Below are 19,949 nucleotides of genomic sequence, written 5' to 3' on the forward strand. Positions count from 1 at the left end.
CAAAAGGGTGCGCTGCGCGTTGGGTTTCGCCGCTGCGCCGAAGTCGCAAAAGTAAAAATTTTGAATAAGAAAAAACTATATCTTGCGAAAGGCTGCGTAGCGGCGAAGTAATTGTGCAAATCGCCGGCCCTTTGTGGAATTGACAGTGTACACATCTGGCCCAGCAACCAGTTTTCAGTGGTTTTGATACCATTTACAGTAGGTACAATCTTTTCCATCACCTTCCAGACATACATTATTCTGTAGCGTTCTTTTTGCCTTTGAAGTGAGTAAATTTTTGTCTGTTTTAGACACTCCCAATAATTGTTTGGGGTGCCATTTATCTTTCGTAAGAAGGATTTTTGAATTTCTTCAAGTCTCTGAATGAGACCAACTGCATTTGGGCTCCACAGAACGGAGCAATATTCTAATATTGGTATCACCAATGATTTATATAGTACATATAATTTAAAGACCGTGAAGAAAAAGTTCTCAGGATCCAAGATGTTAAGTTTTTAGCCTTTTCGATTACTGCAGTAATTTGCTTCTGAAATGTGCAATTACTGTCCACCAGGATTCCAAGGTCTTTCACAACATCTTTGTTTTCAATCTCAACACCAGATGGTGATGTATAGCTTGTTTGAGTCTTGATCTCATGGTTCTTTCCATAGCGCAAGAGTTCAAATTTTATATCATTTAGCTTCATATTGTTGTCATCCGTCCATTTAAATATTCTATCAAGATCGTTTTGAAGTAGGACAGCATCTTCAAGAGTTTTGACTTCCTTTGTGGCGCGAGTGTCATCAGCGAAGGATTCAAGAAAGCTGTGCACCACTTCCTTGTCAATATCCCCAATCAATATGAGGAAAATCAAAGGTCCCAAAACACTACCTTGAGGGACTCCTGAAATGACCTGTTGTGATTCAGAAGTGACACCATTCACTAGCAGTTAGCACTGATTGTTTTCTCTCTGTTAGGAAGGACTTTAGCCACTGTAATAATTTTCCATCTATTCCTAGTTTCTTTATTTTTCGTAGGACAATTGAATGGTCTACTTTCTCAAAAGCCTTTGAAAAATCTAGGTACACAACATCCGCATTAGTATCTTCGTCCAATATATTTAGTATCAGGTCATATTGTTCCAAAAGCTGACTCAAACATGAACGCCCGCTTCTGAATCCATGTTGATTGGGATTGAACAGATTATTTTCATCCATGTGCTTTACAATATGTGCTCTTAGTACTTTTTCAAATATCTTGATGATATGGGATGTTAGGGCTACTGGTCTATAATTTGATGCAGTGATCTGCTACCTCCTTTGTAGATTGGTGTGATTGTGCATCTTTTAAGTCCATCTGGGACAATCCCTTTGTCCAGACTTTGTCTCCAGAGAATACAAAGAGGAATAGAAAGTTCTTCTTTGCATTGTTTCAGAAAGATTGCAGGGAAACCATCGGGACCTGATGCTGCTGTTTGGGACAGATCGTTGATTGCTTTTATTAAATCATCTTCTGTAACTTGTAGATCTGAAATGATATCTACGTTGACATCATCATTTTCACTCTGCATTATATCGAATGGTTTTGATGCCCTGAAGACGGAAACATATTGTCTTGACAGAATTTCAGCCATTTCTTTGCTTCGTTGCGTTAATTCACCATTTGTGTTCAGCAGAGGGCCAATTTTCGTTTTTATCTTTGCTTTCTTTCTCGCATAAGCAAAGAAATATTTTGAGTTTTTCTTTATGGAATTGATTGCTATATTTTCAACATAACACTTGGAATCCCTAAATGATTTTTGTAAGTCCTTTTCAATTGTCAAAAGTTCCTTTGTTATTTTAGTCTTCTTTGATTGGGACATGCATTTTAAAAATTGCTTTGTAATTTTTCTTCTTCTTTTCGTAAGAGAGCGGCGATATCTTTCAACTTTTGATTTCTTCCTGGTATCTTTGGTTGTTCTGACTGGTATTCGTCCTCTGCATACGTCCAGACATATTTGATTGATACTTTCAAGAATTTCTTGTGGATCATCACTTTTAAGTTTTACATCCCAGTCAATTTGATTCAAATCTTCTTTTAACTTATTCCAATCAATTTCGTCTGAGAAGAAATTCAAAGCGTTGAATTTGGAACGTGGTTCTGGTTTATCATCATCACTAGCAAAATTTTGAACTTTGAGCCTATTGATACCATAACAATACTGTGATGTGAAGTGCTTTGTAACACTGGTAAAATTGAGTAGTCATGTATAAGATCTTCATTATTTGTGAAGACAAGGTCTAGGGTGTTCCCATCTTTGTGTGTGGGTTGATTGACATATTGGGACATGAACAACTCGTTACAAAATCGATTTAGATCATTCAGCATTGAATTTTCTACCATAGAGCATCCAGTTTTAGTCCATCAGGCCATGTTGACTTTGGAAGATTGAAATCGCCACCAAAAATTATGTTTGGGACAGATTCCAAGGCGGAAAGGGCTTGTTTCGCACCTTTGAGCGGTGTAAGAAGGTCTTTAGCTGTTGATGGATTTCTATTACTCTTGTCATCAGGCTGTCTATATATTACAAGCATAGCCAAGTTTTCAGGCTTTGAGTAAACACAAAGGAGTTGTACACTTGGTGATTTAAGGGAGTAGATTATTTCACGTGAAGCAGCTATATCATCTCTTATGTAGAAGCAGACTCCTCCAGTTGCTCTCCCTCTTGATTTTTTCTTGCGTGATGAATCACATTTGAACAAAGTATAACCTACTTTTATTTCTGCATCTTTATGGTTATTGAGCCATGTTTCTGATAGGCCAACAAACAGTAAACTCTTATGACATATGTTATTTTCGATAAAAGGAACTTTGCTTGGAACAGTTTGCGGGCACAGTCCTTGTACTTTAAAAAAAGCAAAGTTGTTGATTATTGGAACTGAATTGGATTGAAGTTTGGAAGGAATTTGCCTGATCATCGGTACAGTTGGCATCGGAAACTGGGGTATTTGAGAGGTTTGCGTCTGCTGAAGGTGGTGAAGATGATTCTCGATTGATCGGTTGATTAAAGAAGCTTTATATTTGACCATCTGATCATTATTTTGTAAAAATAAGTCATTTTGTCAACATAAGGACAATAGAATAATTGATAAGAATATCTCTAAAACTGCGCTTCCCAGTGTTTGCCTCTTGACAATATTTATCTATTTATATCAAAGGCATCTCATTCGGTACAATTGAAATATTTGGTGTAATAAAGCTTGCACATATCCCACTTAAGTGCCCTGTCAGTATTTTTGTCGAAAAGTGTCACTTTGTCAAGAAAATGAAAGGTATTGTCTTTCTCGTGGAAGTAATACGTTCTTTCAAAACTTTTGAAGCTATGTAATACCCTGTGAAAATAAAAATAAAAATAATAAAATAAGTACTATTTTCATATCTCTAAAACAGCTCTTGGGAGCTATTACTGTTTTCATTGCATCACAATCTATATCCATTTGCACCGCCCGCATCCTATTGAGCATGAAAAAACAACTTGTTGTAAATTAGTGTATACACCTCATATTTTTTCATAATGTCCTTATTTACATAACTTAAGTGTCATTTTTTGTCAATATTTGGGATTGATGATTTTGTCATTGAAATGTTCTAAATAGCATATTTTGTATACAACATTTCCATTGCATATATATTATTTTCATGTTATAAATTATATGATACGAGTGCGTTACAATTTTTCTGGTCTGTAATTTTTGTATGACCTGTGCCCTGTGTCTATGACATGTGTGACCTTTTGTTCTAAAACATAATTTCAAAGTTATTTTATGATAAATGATAATGAAATGATTTTATTTCAAGAAATACAAATAAATAGCCGGTCTATGAAATTAAACATGTGGTAACCATGATACAAAATAGAGACTTTCCGCAGTCACAACGAGAACGGCAACGACAACGGCAAAACTTGTGAAATAACAATTCACATATAGGTGTGAAAAAATAGAGAAGTTGCCGTTGTGGCTCATTTTTGATTCTGCAATTATTTTTCACAACGACAACGTCTATCATTTTTTTAAAGTAACGAAAAACGAAAATCCTGGAGAAAATCTCGAAGCTTTACTTTTTTAATGCAAACTAAAGATACTGTAATGATCAGAATTATGTTGTAATGTTATTAGTAACGAGATTAACAAACTGAACAAATTTAAAATCAGAATTTCAAAAATTCAATACTTGAAACTTACACATCTAGCACAAGAAAAAAAGCTAAAAAATGATCAAATGTTTAAAGATTCTGAAATATAATTTTCAAAATTGTCTTACTTTTTGCTTAATGTTGATTTTTATGTTAGAAATCTCACGTTGTCTGACAACGCCAAAATGAGTGATTTGCCGTCGGGCACGAGAAGAGACAACGAGAAATTGGGGTTTACTCAGAGTTTTGACAAGTTTTGACAGCTCAAAGGTGTGAATTTGATGTTTTCACGTTCTCGTTGTCGTATACTCGTTGTGATTGCGGAAAGTGCCTAATTCGATCGCGTGGTGCCGTGATGCAATTCGCAATTTTTGAGGGGGTCTTTAATGGGGTCCATTTTGGGGGGTCCAAGTTATGTCTTCTCCCTGATGGTGGTTTTTATGGGAAAATAATTTTCTGTTCTAGACAATTTTGAATATGTAGCCAGAAGCCAGTAGCCAAAACCTGCTTAAAAAGTGACCCTCAATCATGGACCCCATATCCCTTTGTTTACAATTGTCGTAGCTTTGGCTGCCATTATATTTTAAAATTATACTTCATCGCAGAGGTCTCCATACGGGAAAATTTTTATCAAACAGACAATGCTCACAGAGTGTACTACGCTACGATAATCGTGAGATACACTCTGGTACAGAGTATCTATCAAAACTGGGGCACACAGAATATCAAAATGGCAGGATCCTGGGTTCTGGTTGCAACATGACTTGTTTGCATATCTTATGAATTGCGTGCTGTAAATAACAGCTAGTGATCAATGATTGCCGGTCATTTGGTAGTTTCTAATGGTCATTCTGCAGCTTACATTTTTACTTAGTCCAGTTAAATTTGAAGGCTATAGGCTTATTAAAGGCTTATTAAAGGCTTCTTACTTCTTAAGTTTTAATCATGTTTATTACATTTTTTATTTCTCAAACTTACTAAATCATAATTATAAGAACTGCCTGGAACTGCTAAAAAAGTTTGTTCCTGCATATTTACAACCTTAGAGTGCCCCGCCTGCTCAAATTATTCTCGCTATGCTCCCAAGATTACCGGCCAACTGAAATTCCTCATTTGCAGAACTGCAGTTCAAGACCAGAGGAAGGTTGGCTTTTTAAGGGGCTATGCAAAAGTTACCCCTTGCATCCCCATGATGAAAGTGACCCCAATTGACAGTAGTGCTGTTAAGTATTGATCATCATTGCCATTTCCAAAGTATGTGATATATTGTAAAATATAGATGACATCATAATGTTTTACTGTGTGTTTTCTCGTTCCATTTCAAAGGAATGGATTTGTTACATTTATATATGGAACTTTGGAAAAGTCACTAGAAGGGTGGCTTTTCTCTGTCAGACCTGGCACATAGCTTCTAGTTTCGTAGAAAAGTTACATTTAAAGTATAAGTTGAAATTCTAACTAATGGGTAAAGCAGTTTGGAATTATAATGTATCAAATACCTGAGAAGTTTCTCTATTTTTTTTCAGGAAAAAAGTATTAATTATGTCATTCCAGCCTTTTTCCAGACTTTGTGTTCAACGGTTAACACACCTGCTTGAACTTGACTCCTTGGAGGCATTTCAAACATTAGAGGACTGCCCTTATGTTGCCAAGAACATTCAAATTGAAGATCAGTTACCCTTTGATAATATCGAAAGATCATCTAATAATGTATTGAAGAATTCAAAATCACCAAAAGCACAAGTCAAGAAAATTTTTAAGAATATTTCAAAGAAAGGTAGGTATTGTACCGGGTGTGCCACAAATAAGTTACCCTCTTTGATTTGATATTGTAGGCAGTAGAAAAGAGATTTTTCAAAGATTGTTTCGGAATCATTCAGAGGAAAGCCTAACTTGAAATTTGGTGTATTACTTTTCAATTTTATCCATTGGTTCAAAAGTGATTTTCAAAAACCTAAAATGTCAATTTAAAAATATGTCAAAAATTGGCTAAAAACAAGGGTATCGTTTTATGAGAGAAAGGACTTTTTCTACCAAAACATTGAAATACAAAGTCTTGCTCCTTGTAACACTCTTTATGTTTTCTTTATCTCTATTGTTTTTTTTTACTTCTATTTTCCCCTTTGGCATAAACAAGATGCAGAATGCTTCAACTCCCACAAAATGTTCAACGTCTTTCCAAGAGTTTCCGATAGTTTTCTGTGTGTTATCATCGTTGAGAAAGGTGGAGAAGGGTGAAAGTTTTGAGAAAAATGCCTTGTTTGAACTTTTGCAGCTCATCTTGGTTCACCCTGTATTTACGGGGATGCTTAACTTTGTAAATAAGTGCTTTTTACATAATGGAAATACATTTCCTGATGCATAAAATCGTTTTGTGTCTGTATTCATTGCAATCAATTTAATACCCTTGTTTTTATCCTTTTTTTGACATATTTTTAAATTGACATTTTAGGTTTTTGAACATAACTTTTGAACCAATGAAGTAAAATCAAAAAGTAATACACCAAATTTTAAGTAAGGCTCTCCTCTAAATGATTCCGAAACAATCTTTGAAAAATCTCTTTTCTACTGCCTACAATATCAAATCAAAGAGGGTAACTCATTTGTGGCACACCCGCTATTATCTTGCCACATTTCGAAAATCATTTTCGTACACAATTTCATCATCTGAACTTGTATCCTAAGAAAAACATAAGTACCTACTTTTCGAGAAATTCTCATCAAGATTTTTTGGAGTAACAAAACGGTTTAAAAAATAGAACGTTTTAAAGTTAAGCTCTGTATCAATCATCTAATCTGTGTGCTGTGAGCCTGAACCACTTATAATTTTAGACATTGCTTACCTGGCTTCACTTTTGAACATGAACTTCAGGCAAAGCGTTTACAGAGTCTTTGGGACTTTTTTGACATGAAAGGTTCAGGCTCTATTTTACATATTTTGATTTTATTATACTTTTTTTATACTTTTTTATACCGCTGCTGAATTTAAACTTTAAACGTTTTTCTTTCATTTTAGAAATGCCAACAGTATTTGGTCAAGCTGTTACAGAAGATACCTTACTGATGATAATTCAGTTGATTGACCACCTAAAGATGTGTAAGGGACGTTTTCATCTGGTCCTTATGATCGACCATTTTAAAAGCTACTTTTGTCTTTGAATTAGATCAATTAGTTAACTTTTAATACAAGACAGGAATATTTTTATTAGACCGTTTGGTAAAATGAGCTGTCTTTTTCCAGATGCATCAACTGAGGGATTATTCCGAATCTCTGAGTTATTATTTTATTAGACCGTTTGGTAAAATGAGCTGTCTTTTTCCAGATGCATCAACTGAGGGATTATTCCGAATCTCTGAGTTATTATTTTATTAGACCGTTTGGTAAAATGAGCTGTCTTTTTCCAGATGCATCAACTGAGGGATTATTCCGAATCTCTGAGTTATTATTTTATTAGACCGTTTGGTAAAATGAGCTGTCTTTTTCTAGATGCATCAACTGAGGGATTATTCCGAATCTCTGAGTTATTATTTTATTAGACCGTTTGGTAAAATGAGCTGTCTTTTTCCAGATGCATCAACTGAGGGATTATTCCGAATCTCGGGTAACAAGAAACGACAAGAGGAACTCAAAACAGTGCTAAATCAAAACAAAGCACTTCATCTCGACAGTGAAGATTGCCCATATAATGCTCATGATATCGCTGGTGTATTGAAGCATTTCTTTGGTGAATTACCAGAGCCTCTTTTGACCAAAAGCTGTTACGTATGTTATCAACAGTTAGCAGGTAAACTGAAAGGTTAGTCAGTGTTACAAGAGTTTCAGAACAGAAGAAGGTTTAGCAGTAATTTAGCTGATTAGCGTCTCTCTTCCAGAGATAAAAAATTGAAATTGTACATGGGGGACCGAGGATGCAATGTCTGTTTCTAATGCATGGGATCATCCCCCCCCAGGAAGATGGGGGGAATCAGATTTTGGTGCCAGGGGGGGGGGAGTGAAATTTTCAAGCTTGATGGGGGGAGAAAGGCGAATAGGGGGTATATTCAGTCCTCTACCTAGTGGGGGGAGTGATAGGATAAATACAGACCTTCCTGGTGCGTTTGGGCATTCAGGCTTATGAGCCCGTCTTTCTAGGGATTTTGAGAGTCTTTTTTTTTGCTATAGTAGCTTGCGAATTGAGGCAAGTCTGGATCATCACTTCGTAACCCTTATACAATACGGCTAGGGGGATTTCCCAATTGGTAGAGCACGAATTTTAAAGACAGGTGGGGGGAAAAGGCCAGATGGGGGATTTTAGCTCTTATTAGGAGGGACCAAAAAGCTGGAGGACGCCATGTAATACATAATTGTGGAAATTTTTGTTAAGTCATGGGGGTGGTTTTTGGTTTCAATGACTGTCCATAAGTAAAATATTGAGAAAAAAATGTTAGGCCCCGTGTACAATTTTTTTTTTGGAAGATTGCATTTTTAGTATCTTAAAATTCAACTAACTAAACTGTAACTAAATTTATGCTAACCTTTTTTTGTTTTGTTTTTCTCTAAAAAGGACTTTTCTTTTTAATCTTAAAATTTCGCCTTTTTAACAACCAGAATATAACCAGTATATTAAAAGCCTTTACTAAACCTTAAATTGGTAAAAAACATCCACTATTCCAACAGACATGAGCTGTAATAATAAAGATTCTTGTTTGAGCTCTTTGCAATATTTTGGCCAACAAATTTAGCGCATGTACAAGTTAATATATAAACATTATTTTCTACTTTAAAAAAAATTACTTGACATTAAATTAAATGATTTTAATAACTTTGAATTAAATTCATATTTAACTTCAATATTAAAAAAACTAAACGGACAAAAATACTAACCCTAATGAAGAGTAGAAATATAGATAAGTAGTGTAGCCCTTAGATTATGATTGCATGTCGTTTAAAAACATTATTGCATGATAAAAAGCTTTTCTTCACTTTTTTGTCTCAGAAATTGATTTTGCTAAAAATTATTTGTTATATAAAGAATTTTCGAATTTTTTTATAAAAAACGCCTCTGTAAACCTTATACTACAATCAGCGCCATAATATTTAGCAAACAAGAGGAATTCCCTCAAAAATTTAAAAAAGACAAGTGATTTTTATGTGCTTTAAAGTAGGGTTGGAAAGTAGAGTTTTAAGACCTTAATATCTAAAATCTTCAAATTGTTCGATGTTCAAATAAGGCTGAGAATATACATGTTTTTCTTTTCATAAGTATCTGTGACCTGGATTTGCTAAAAAAATAAACATCTCTTAAGAATATCAGTGAGCTTTGGTTACTCGTCATGTGTTGTGTACTTGAGAAGAGTAATTTCCCTCTCTATCTTAACGAGGGTCCCCAGCGGTAACTCTGATCATGATATTACGCAATTTTTTCTCTTCAATCACGAAAATCATGCAAATCAGAAAAAAAAATAGACAATCACGCATCCTTTTGAAAGAGTCTAAATCACGTATCACGGCTCAAAAATCTTTCAAATCATGATCACGTTTTGACCTCTCATCGCGCAATGAGGAAGAAAAAATTTCCAAATCACGTAATCACGCTGCAATAAAGTCCCTATCACGTCATCACGAAAACCGCTTGGGGGGGGGCTCTTTAACTGATTTTTTAATGAACCTTATACCAAGTGTTTACACTAAAAAACAATAGTTTTCTTATTAATTACCCAATTTTGACCTTATTAAGCATTTTAAGTAGTTATTATAAAAGAATCTACACAAAAAGCCGAAAAAGTCAATCTCATTTTTTTTAATCACAAGCATAATTTGAGCTTAATTCCAAAATATAGCTAAGCCTGGCTAAGCATAACTGAGCCTATTTTCGAAAAATATTTTTTTTTTTTAAACATGTACCCTGTTAGCCACTTAACCCCTCACAAATGTAAAAATCTAAAAAAACAAAGTGGAACTACTAAAATCCCAATTCTCGCCCGAGCTTTGAATTAAGAAAAACGTAAAAAAGTACCCAAAATTGTCAATATATTTTGGCGGTGATTGTAGTTCAGTATACGTGTTGTAAAATTTTACTTAAAAATACGATACGATTTTTATTCCTTCAGAAATGGACAGTATAACGCGCTACAAGAAGAAAGTGGAAACATTGAAAATGTTATTCCTTTTACTACCGCCGTTGAATAGATTGTTACTAAAGAAACTGGTGGAATTGTTAACTGTGGTTGCAGCACAGGAGACGAGTAAAATGACCGCTTATAACCTTGGTGTCATCTTTGCACCCAATGTTGTCTGCACTCGGCAGGTATGCATCAGTGACGAATTTTCAATCTAAGGAATATAGATACCCCTGATTTCAAACCACCGTCTGGCCAGCCTTTGTTTTTCGGATTTCGTCAACGAATAAATTGCTATTTTTTTATATATATTGTTCTCATAGGACTTGTCCTTAGATCTACAACGTTGTCTTGAGCTAAACTGCCTTGTTTAATCTTAAAGGATCTTAACCCTTAGAAGCCAGAATACGTATATATACGTTTTGAAAAGGCCATTTTCCCGATACACAGTCTTTTGGTCATAACTCCTGACAACTTAGGATTCAGAGAAAAAAAATCCGCTATTTTTTGTAGCTGAGAGAAAGAGCTTTCCAACGGTACCAAAGTTGATACCTGAATCGTTTGTTCTGGTCGAGAAATTGCCTTTGAAAGAAAAAATTTCCAGAAAAAAATGATGAAATTTTTGGCCTTTTTCAAAAAAGTAAGCGGCTTTGAAAGGTTAATAAAAATTTTTCTAATCTTTAAAACTGGTTCAAACTGTCCAAAATGACTACTGGTACTAAGAGAGAGTAGATAAAGGCATTTTAAATGAAAAATGAAAAACAATTGAGTCCATGTTTAACCCTTAGAAGCCAGAATACGTATATATACGTTTTGAAAAGGCCATTTTCCCGATACACAGTCTTTTGGTCATAACTCCTGACCACTTGGGATTCAGAGAAAAAAAATCGGCTATTTTTTGTAGCTGAGAGAAAGAGCTTTCCAACGGTACCAAAGTTGATACCTGAATCGTTTGTCCTGGTCGAGAAATTGCCTTTGAGAGAAAAAATTTCCAGAAAAAAATGATGAATTTTTGGCCTTTTCAAAAAAGTAAGTGGCTTTGAAAGGTTAATAAAAAATTTTTAAATCTTTAAAACTGGTTCAAACTGTCCAAAATGACTACTGGTACTAAGAGAGAGTAGATAAAGGCATTTTAAATGAAAAATGAAAAACAATTGAGTCCATGTTTAACCCTTAAAAGCCAGAATACGTATATATACGTTTTGAAAAGGCCATTTTACCGATACACAGTCTTTTGGTCATAACACCTGACCACTTGGGATTCAGAGAAAAAGATCAGCTATTTTTTGTAGCTGAGAGAAAGAGCTTTCCAACGGTACCAAAGTTGATACCTGAATCGTTTGTTCTGGTCGAGAAATTGCCTTTGAGAGGAAAAATTTCCAGAAAAAAATGATGAAATTTTTGGCCTTTTTCAAAAAAGTAAGTGGCTTTGAAAGGTTAATAAAAAATTTTTAAATCTTTAAAACTGGTTCAAACTGTCCAAAATGACTACTGGTACTAAGAGAGAGTAGATAAAGGCATTTTAAATGAAAAATGAAAAACAATTGAGTCCATGTTTAACCCTTAAAAGCCAGAATACGTATATATACGTTTTGAAAAGGCCATTTTACCGATACACAGTCTTTTGGTCATAACACCTGACCACTTGGGATTCAGAGAAAAAAAATCAGCTATTTTTTGTAGCTGAGAGAAAGAGCTTTCCAACGGTACCAAAGTTGATACCTGAATCGTTTGTCCTGGTCGAGAAATTGCCTTTGAGAGAAAAAATTTCCAGAAAAAAATGATGAAATTTTTGGCCTTTTTCAAAAAAGTAAGTGGCTTTGAAAGGTTAATAAAAAATTTTTAAATCTTTAAAACTGGTTCAAACTGTCCAAAATGACTACTGGTACTAAGAGAGAGTAGATAAAGGCATTTTAAATGAAAAATGAAAAACAATTGAGTCCATGTTTAACCCTTAGAAGCCAGAATACGTATATATACGTTTTGAAAAGGCCATTTTCCCGATACACAGTCTTTTGGTCATAACTCCTGACCACTTGGGATTCAGAGAAAAAAAATCGGCTATTTTTTGTAGCTGAGAGAAAGAGCTTTCCAACGGTACCAAAGTTGATACCTGAATCGTTTGTCCTGGTCGAGAAATTGCCTTTGAAAGAAAAAATTTCCAGAAAAAAATGATGAAATTTTTGGCCTTTTTCAAAAAAGTAAGCGGCTTTGAAAGGTTAATAAAAATTTTTCTAATCTTTAAAACTGGTTCAAACTGTCCAAAATGACTACTGGTACTAAGAGAGAGTAGATAAAGGCATTTTAAATGAAAAATGAAAAACAATTGAGTCCATGTTAACCCTTAAAAGCCAGAATACGTATATATACGTTTTGAAAAGGCCATTTTACCGATACACAGTCTTTTGGTCATAACACCTGACCACTTGGGATTCAGAGAAAAAGATCAGCTATTTTTTGTAGCTGAGAGAAAGAGCTTTCCAACGGTACCAAAGTTGATACCTGAATCGTTTGTTCTGGTCGAGAAATTGCCTTTGAGAGGAAAAATTTCCAGAAAAAAATGATGAAATTTTTGGCCTTTTTCAAAAAAGTAAGCGGCTTTGAAAGGTTAATAAAAATTTTTAAAATCTTTAAAAATGGTTCAAACTGTCCAAAATGACTACTGGTACTAAGAGAGAGTAGATAAAGGCATTTTAAATGAAAAATGAAAAACAATTGAGTCCATGTTTAACCCTTAAAAGCCAGAATACGTATATATACGTTTTGAAAAGGCCATTTTACCGATACACAGTCTTTTGGTCATAACTCATGACCACTTGGGATTCAGAGAAAAAAAATCCGCTATTTTTTGTAGCTGAGAGAAAGAGCTTTCCAACGGTACCAAAGTTGATACCTGAATCGTTTGTTCTGGTCGAGAAATTGCCTTTGGAAGGAAAAATTTCCAGAAAAAAATGATGAAATTTTTGGCCTTTTTCAAAAAAGTAAGCGGCTTTGAAAGGTTAAAATCTTTATTAATTGAGTTGAGTTTCTTTAAACACCGGTAAGAATTTTTTCAAACATTTTTGATATATTTATATATCAATTTTATAAAATATTTCTGATAAATATTAATTTTTTGTTTTCAGCCGATGGGTTGTTTGTCAGATTTTACAGAGAATGTAGAGCCGTTCACAGATTTGGTCAAATTTATTATTGAAAACTCAGAAGAAGTGTTTACTGTAAGTTCTTTGGTTTGGGATTTCGAAAACGTCAAATAAAAAATTCTCCAGAATTCTCACCAGATCTCGCGCAAGGCGGATCATACCAAAGACTCCCAAAATGGTACTTGGTGCCTCTCCGCTTGATGTTCAGCAACGGGAAGGATCAAGGGTAAATGGAGCAATCCAGGGAAAAGGGTGGCACCTTCCCCTACCTTCGGGTAAACTGCTAGAGAAAAGGGGACCTTTGAGTTGCCCTCAACACAGCAGTTTAACTTTATAAATAAAGAGAAAAGTTGTTTTTGACTTATGTAACCAAACACTCGATTATGCTTCTTTAGATACCAGAAGATTTTTTGGAAGATGGTAAAAAGTACATCAATAACGCTGTTACAGATCACGTAAGCATCACTTATTGGTATTATATTTTGCGTGTTACAAAATTTCGCGGGTACTTAATTTCGCGATTTTTTAGGCCTAATTTCGCGAAATTTAATACCGTTTAAATTTTTCAAAAATACAAAATCGCGAAATTCTGCGAAATTAAATACCTTATCGGTAGAAATTTCGTCGGTAAAAAGTGACGAAAAAATCGCTTAGTGACGAAAGTTTTTACCGACGAATATTTTCCCCGGCCTTAATGCGCTTACCAAAACCAGCAAGTGACGAAAGTTTTTGCCGACGAATATTTTTTGCCGACGAAATTTCTACCGATAAGGTACTCTCGAAAAATTTTCAAAATAGGTCGAGAATCGAAAATACTTGTATTTGTTACACTTAGTTACTTTTTTTGTCACTTTTTTTGTTACTATTTTTGTTACTATTTTTGTTACTATTTTTGGTATGTTTCCACCCAATACGTTGTGTTTCAAACGAAATCATTCATTTTCTTTTTTTATTTCCACTTTTTGAAAATTATTGAATCGCGAAATTTAATACACGCGAAAATTTCCAGAAACTGGCAATCGCGAAATTTAGTACACGCGAAAAACGTTTCCTCGAAAAAGTTTTGCGAATCGCGAAATTTTGTAACACGCGAAATATAATACCAATAAGGTATTCTCGCGAGGTTAGGGGGAATTTTGCAAAGTCAATCTAATTTTTCATCAATATTTAAGTGATCAAAGTTCTTCCGTTTCGGATGGATTTCCGCCTCAATTGAGTATAGAGATAGGCTTTTTATGTCAATGTCTTGTTATGTAAAGTGCCTTAATTACTGACATCATAGAGGTATAAAGAAAGACAGGAGATGAATTTGTCGGTAATTGGTCGTTAAAGTCTTTTGATTTCTTTTATGTAATAAATCAAAAGAAATTCTAGGCTCGCCCGATGAAATACGACCTTTTAGTAGAACTCAAGTTTGCTCTGAACATTCTTACTATCAGCATCGAAGATTTCTAGCCTTCTAATACGAGAATAAAATAAAATTTAGCTCCACGAAATAAGTTTGCGTTCAATTTTGTTATCCATTAAATTTTGTTTTGAAAAGATATTTTCTCCAGCCAGAAAATAAAAAGTTCTGTATAAGCACACACAATTTCAAACCCAATTTGTAGACAAAAAGTCGCTGGAGAATTTTGGAGGAAAGCATTAAGCAATAGAGTTCACCTTGAAGAAAATGTTGATCGAAAAATCTTGTCATTTGATGAAGGATTGCAAAGTTTACAGGCCTTTTTTTAATCCAAATATTTTCTTACATCAATGTCAGAAACAATGAATCTCGTCTCATCTTATTTCCAACACTTAAGTTAGCCAATAAGATTTCACCTATCAACAAAAGAACTCATTAAAAATGCACGATATATGAGATTACGAGCATCCATACCTCGTAATTTTTTTAATCGTAGGGCGAGCATGGTTACAATAGCATACTTCTCCTGTTTCTTTATACCTCCATGCTGACATTTACATTTCACTAGTTATTCGAAGATAAAGTTCGATTATATGATTCGATTTTGAAGTCATGAAATTTATGTCATTTATTCTCTAGTTATTCTTTTAAAATTAATTTGGAACTGGATTTTGATTCTAACAATTTCAGGATGTAGAGTTGCCAATGAGTAGGGCATATTGCCAACAGATCGATTCACGACAATTCGCCAAGGAAAGTAAAGATAACACACATCAAGAACTGATGATGTTGTACAATCAAATGATGGAATTACCGGACGGTCAACTCAAGAACGATTTCCTTGAAAAGGTACTATGGGTTTCAGATTTTAGTTTCTTTTCTTACTTGTTTGGTTTTCTCCATAGACCATCGTACAATGTTCTTTCGTATCAGCGCCCGAGATACAAAATCAACAAAATTATGCAAATTTGAAGAATCTTGCCTTAATTTTTTGTTTAAAGTCCATTAAAAGATAAAAAATAAAAAACACTGCTCTATTATAGATAACCAGGTGTTCTTTAGTTTGATAACCTCTGCAATATCAAAGACATGCCTTGTCGAATCTGATAAAAAGTACTCACTCCATGAAAATCAATTTAATGTTCTTTGATAAAATGCTATAGCGTTTTAGCACTTTCTTTGCACTTTGCATAATTATCATGAATAAATAAACTGATTTTGCAACTTTGCAAAGTAATAAAAATGCCATCTCTGATTCAGTTTCGTCAAAGTTATCCAGGAACACCGATGTTTATTCCAAAGTCTGTAAAGGTATGTCTTAATTTTTCTTTTCACTCGACCTCAATCGTTCAAAAAGGAGAATTTAAGCACTTCCTATTTGTTATTCAAATCTTTATTTGACCCGAGGGAAAAACTCATCAGTTTTGAATATTTACCCATAAAGAGTAAAATGTATCAATGCTTCTCATTCCATTTAACTTTCAGGAGAAACAACGTGATTCATTACCGTGTACTCCTCAACCACGGTCAAAATTCGGTGGCTGTTTGAATCGACCATCCAGTAGCTCTGTCAAGAAAGCCGCAAGTGAAAACTTTCTAGATTCAATTGATTCGAACAAGGATGTACCCAGATCCAGTATTATTGATACACCAGGCCGTAGTGAGGATAACATTCTGGCAGCTTTTAGTAATTCTAATATCTTGAATACTACTGGCACTCCTGGACGTATCAAGAAGTTTTGTAAGCGAGTTCGAAGGCGTAGCGTTGAGATTTTTACACTGAAAAAGGACAAAGATGAAGTGGATGATGAAAACCAGGTCTCGGTTGATGATTCCCAAGCTAATTCCTCTAGATTAAGATCAGTTTTCGGTGGTAGCATACGGAAACCAGGTCCATCGTGGAAAGGCTTGAAGAAGTCTGTTAGTACACCGAGTTTATCAACTCGACGCAAGAGTTCTAACTCGGACTCTGAGGAAGACTTGAGTAAGCGTAAATTATCGTTCTCCAGTGAAGTGGACATCCACAAAATGAAATCAAAACCTGTTGAAACCAAAGATCCTGTTTTTGATAAAGGTATTGTGAACGATGCTTTTCAGGACAAAGAAAATATTACGGACAATCTGAATATGAATCCTAAGACCCCAGTTATACGGAAAGTCTTATGCCCGTCTACATCTTCGGCTGTTCGTATGCGGAACGACGAGAAACCGGCAGCGGCGAATGTTTTACAAAGTATAGACAACACACCAAAAATTATGAAATCTGCTCGCAATGAGGGAGCTGTTGGAACTTTGAAAATGAAAGCGAAAGGATTTCGAATGTCAGGGCATTTCAAGAGAATGACCTCACTGCCGAGTAAAGGTTCACCTGCTGTTAAACAAAGCTCGAAAGATAAGGATAAAGGAAACAAAGAGAACTCGGTTGTAAGCACTAATACGACGAAAAGGAAGGAAAATATATGTACCGTTACAACTGTTTAATACCTAAGCGGGCTGTTGACTTTAATTCGAGGTTGGAATCCTTAAAAGTAGAAATAACCAAGAATGTTTATGTTAATTCTGGTACTTGCTATATCATCTACATTTTTGGAAACTCTTGTTGAATGTATATCTTGGAAAGGACACAATCAGCACAATGTATTATTTTATCAGAGGAATTCGTTAGAATTTATATTTATTTTATTGTCGTCGTGTGTTGCTTGTAATTCTGTTATCATTTTGTTTTCAGTTAAAAAGTTTGAGAACGAATTTTTCTACTGTATTTATCATGCATGTTTATTGTTGAAACTATTTTTCAAGAGTTAACTTTGGTTTCATACTAATTTTGATGCTTATTTGATACTTAGTATTTGCTGCAGCGACAGAAGCTTCTGCTCCTGCTTAAACTTATAGCTTCAAGGTTTATAACCTAATGTTGGAACAGAAGATTTTCCTTCACTCAAACTTAATCCCTTTAAAGGCGAAAATGTGTTTTATGTGAAACACAAGATTCTATGAATTTTGTCAGTCTAGAATATTTGAATTGATTGTTTATTCTTTGAGGGTCAGATAACCAAAAAATAATCTGATAGAAAATTTCAATTGCCCTTAGTAACTTGTTAAGGGTGAAGATAAGAAAATTATTAATATATTTTATTATTAAAATACAGTTTCATTCAAACAATGGACTCAAAATTATATTTTAGAATTTACATTTTCAAATTGTTTTTGTACAGTCAATTTTCTTCAATTTCTTTTTCGTTTGAAATATTCTAACTATATTGTTTGATTTAAGTTTTTTCGAAAATCTTTCCCAATTGTGAATAAAGTTTTTTTCAGGTTGGCCTCTAAATCAAATTTTCAAGATTTTACAAATTTGTATAGAGATCATGCTTAGATAAAGAAGTAAAAGACCTAATGGAAATATCCCTTCTTGCTTGTTTTGATATTTGATGTTTGGATGTATAATTTAATTACAACAACAACTCGCTAATAGTGTGAATTTAGTTAGTTTTTTCACGGCTGGAGCCTACCATTAATTTCAATAGTTTTTTGCTTTCTTCCAAACAGGATTTTTTATCTTTGATAATTAAAAATAATTAAAGGATTCCCATAAGTAAAATTCCTCTTAACTTTCACTGGAACAATGTTTTTTGGTTTTTTGTTTTTTTTCTTGTTGTTTGGTTTCATTATTCACAGTTTGATATCACTTTTTGGACCAAATTATCCTCTATTATCATCGCTACACTAGTTTTTTCTTCCTAAACGTTTTCAAGAAAATTGAAGGAGGTTACCCCAAATTTATGGTAACTCTCGGAGGGGAATCTTACACACGATTAGCATCCACTGTGTCAAAACATATCAGAAGGGATACGTGCAGCCTAATAAAAAATTAAGTCTCTCTCATTTTGCGGTGGTCTTAATGATCTGGTTGGTGTGGACCTGCTAATAGGTTATAATCTGCAATTTATTCTCATTTGAAATTATTATTTGGGGATTTTTTGCTGGTTGTGTTTAAAATGAATCACTGTCTCACTTTGGATAAGAATCTCCTCGGCTTGTTTTTGGTTGCTAGAAATACTACAGTATTTTCTCTACACGACAGCAATCTGTGAGCTGGCAAAGGTAGCTTGATATACTCGGATTGAATTTCATGAGCGAAAAAATCGCGAAATTTTCTTGATTTAATTTTGTGGTGGATTTAGTTTTGCGAGTCAGGAATCCCACGCATTTATGCGAGTTTTGATTTCGCGAAAATGGCAAAAATTCGCGAAATCGCGAAATTTAATCTCGCGAAAGTTAATCCGATTAAAGTAGATTCGTTTGATTATTTTTGCAGTCAGTTTAGCAGCTTATGACTAGTGCTAGTAATGGGTGACATTTTAGTATCCGTGCGATTCTGGGTTTTTGAAGCTCAATTATAATTCAAACGAAATTTGAAAGTAATCGTAAGTTAGCATTATTTAGAACTTTATTCCTTTATTCTCTTCATTTTTTCGTACGGGACTTCATGCAGTATCCTAACTATGATAGAATCCCGGGGGCCGAAAAGGGGTACGAGAATGTGCCGCTGGTTAGAGTATCTTTTCACCTCCACGAGTCCCAGGTAGGGTTGCACAAACACCAAAATTGATTAAGCACTCCGTCGTAGGGTACCTTTTTGGAGGAATTTGGGAAATTTTGAGAAAACTTTGCAATTCCAGTCCCTTTTCTCGCAAATTTTCAAAAAAACGAGTCAAACTTCAGCGACACACCCCCGTTTGTCGGCAAAGGTAGTACCCCCCCCCCCCGAAAAATGAAATTTTCCTAAAAATCGCGAAAGTTTTTTCCAGGTTTTAAAAGCCGAGGTGAGTCAATATTATCGATATTATCGCAGTGACTATGATTCAGAATGGGAGGAAGAAGTGCAAATGGTTTATTTTTCATTAATTAGCATATCACTCTTTCGTTTGAAAAAAAAAAGAGATTTGAAATGATTTTTTATTCACTTTCCCTAGCCACTCGCGAACGTTATTGCTACTAAAATTGAACATTCACAAAAAACTGCGAAAGTTTCTTCCGTAAATTTTCTTCAAAATGTAAAAATCGCGAAACTTAAATCCGCGAAATTTCGTCGTCAATGATGGCGAGATTTTTACCAAAGATATCTATTCAAATTTTGTGCACATTT

At 34.4% G+C, this 19,949-nt stretch overlaps 2 protein-coding genes across 3 annotated transcripts; one reads left to right on the plus strand and one right to left on the minus strand.

Annotated features, from left to right (window-relative positions):
- Nucleotides 1-1,258: 1,258 nt before the first annotated feature.
- LOC136822636 (uncharacterized) lies at nucleotides 1,259-2,951 on the minus strand. The gene is made up of 2 exons (XM_067078905.1): nucleotides 2,359-2,951; nucleotides 1,259-2,204 (listed from the first exon to the last, which is right to left on the minus strand). The coding sequence occupies exons 1-2, from the start codon at nucleotides 2,949-2,951 to the stop codon at nucleotides 1,259-1,261; spliced, it is 1,539 nt and encodes a 512-aa protein (XP_066935006.1).
- Nucleotides 2,952-5,676: 2,725 nt separating this feature from the next.
- Nucleotides 5,677-18,071, plus strand: LOC136822600 (rho GTPase-activating protein 19-like). 2 transcript variants are annotated; one of them, XM_067078862.1, is made up of 9 exons: nucleotides 5,677-5,930; nucleotides 7,170-7,250; nucleotides 7,723-7,950; nucleotides 10,244-10,440; nucleotides 13,378-13,470; nucleotides 13,791-13,850; nucleotides 15,491-15,649; nucleotides 16,061-16,111; nucleotides 16,286-18,071. In XM_067078862.1, exons 1-9 carry the CDS (start codon nucleotides 5,696-5,698, stop codon nucleotides 17,279-17,281), a joined length of 2,100 nt encoding a protein of 699 aa, XP_066934963.1. In that variant the 5' UTR covers nucleotides 5,677-5,695; the 3' UTR covers nucleotides 17,282-18,071. The 2 variants fall into 2 exon arrangements, with proteins under 2 accessions (XP_066934963.1, XP_066934964.1); XM_067078863.1 differs by having other exon boundaries at nucleotides 7,723-7,938; nucleotides 16,286-17,371.
- Nucleotides 18,072-19,949: the final 1,878 nt, after the last annotated feature.

The sequence above is a fragment of the Clytia hemisphaerica genome, unplaced genomic scaffold, assembly GCF_902728285.1.
Source record: "Clytia hemisphaerica strain Z4C2 unplaced genomic scaffold, Clytia hemisphaerica genome assembly, whole genome shotgun sequence".
In the NCBI taxonomy this organism is placed as follows: Eukaryota; Metazoa; Cnidaria; class Hydrozoa; order Leptothecata; family Clytiidae; genus Clytia; species Clytia hemisphaerica.

Excerpts from the sequence above, each read along its gene's own strand:
- LOC136822636 (XM_067078905.1), bottom strand. The coding sequence starts at position 2,951 with ATGCCAACTGTACCGATGATCAGGCAAATTCCTTCCAAACTTCAATCC. Across the intron at positions 2,205-2,358 it reads CTAAAACTGGATGCTCTATG|TGTTACAAAGCACTTCACAT; the intron begins GTAGAAAATTCA and ends CAATTTTACCAG.
- LOC136822600 (XM_067078862.1), top strand. The coding sequence starts at position 5,696 with ATGTCATTCCAGCCTTTTTCCAGACTTTGTGTTCAACGGTTAACACAC. Across the intron at positions 10,441-13,377 it reads ATGTTGTCTGCACTCGGCAG|CCGATGGGTTGTTTGTCAGA; the intron begins GTATGCATCAGT and ends TTTTGTTTTCAG. Across the intron at positions 16,112-16,285 it reads TTATTCCAAAGTCTGTAAAG|GAGAAACAACGTGATTCATT; the intron begins GTATGTCTTAAT and ends TTTAACTTTCAG.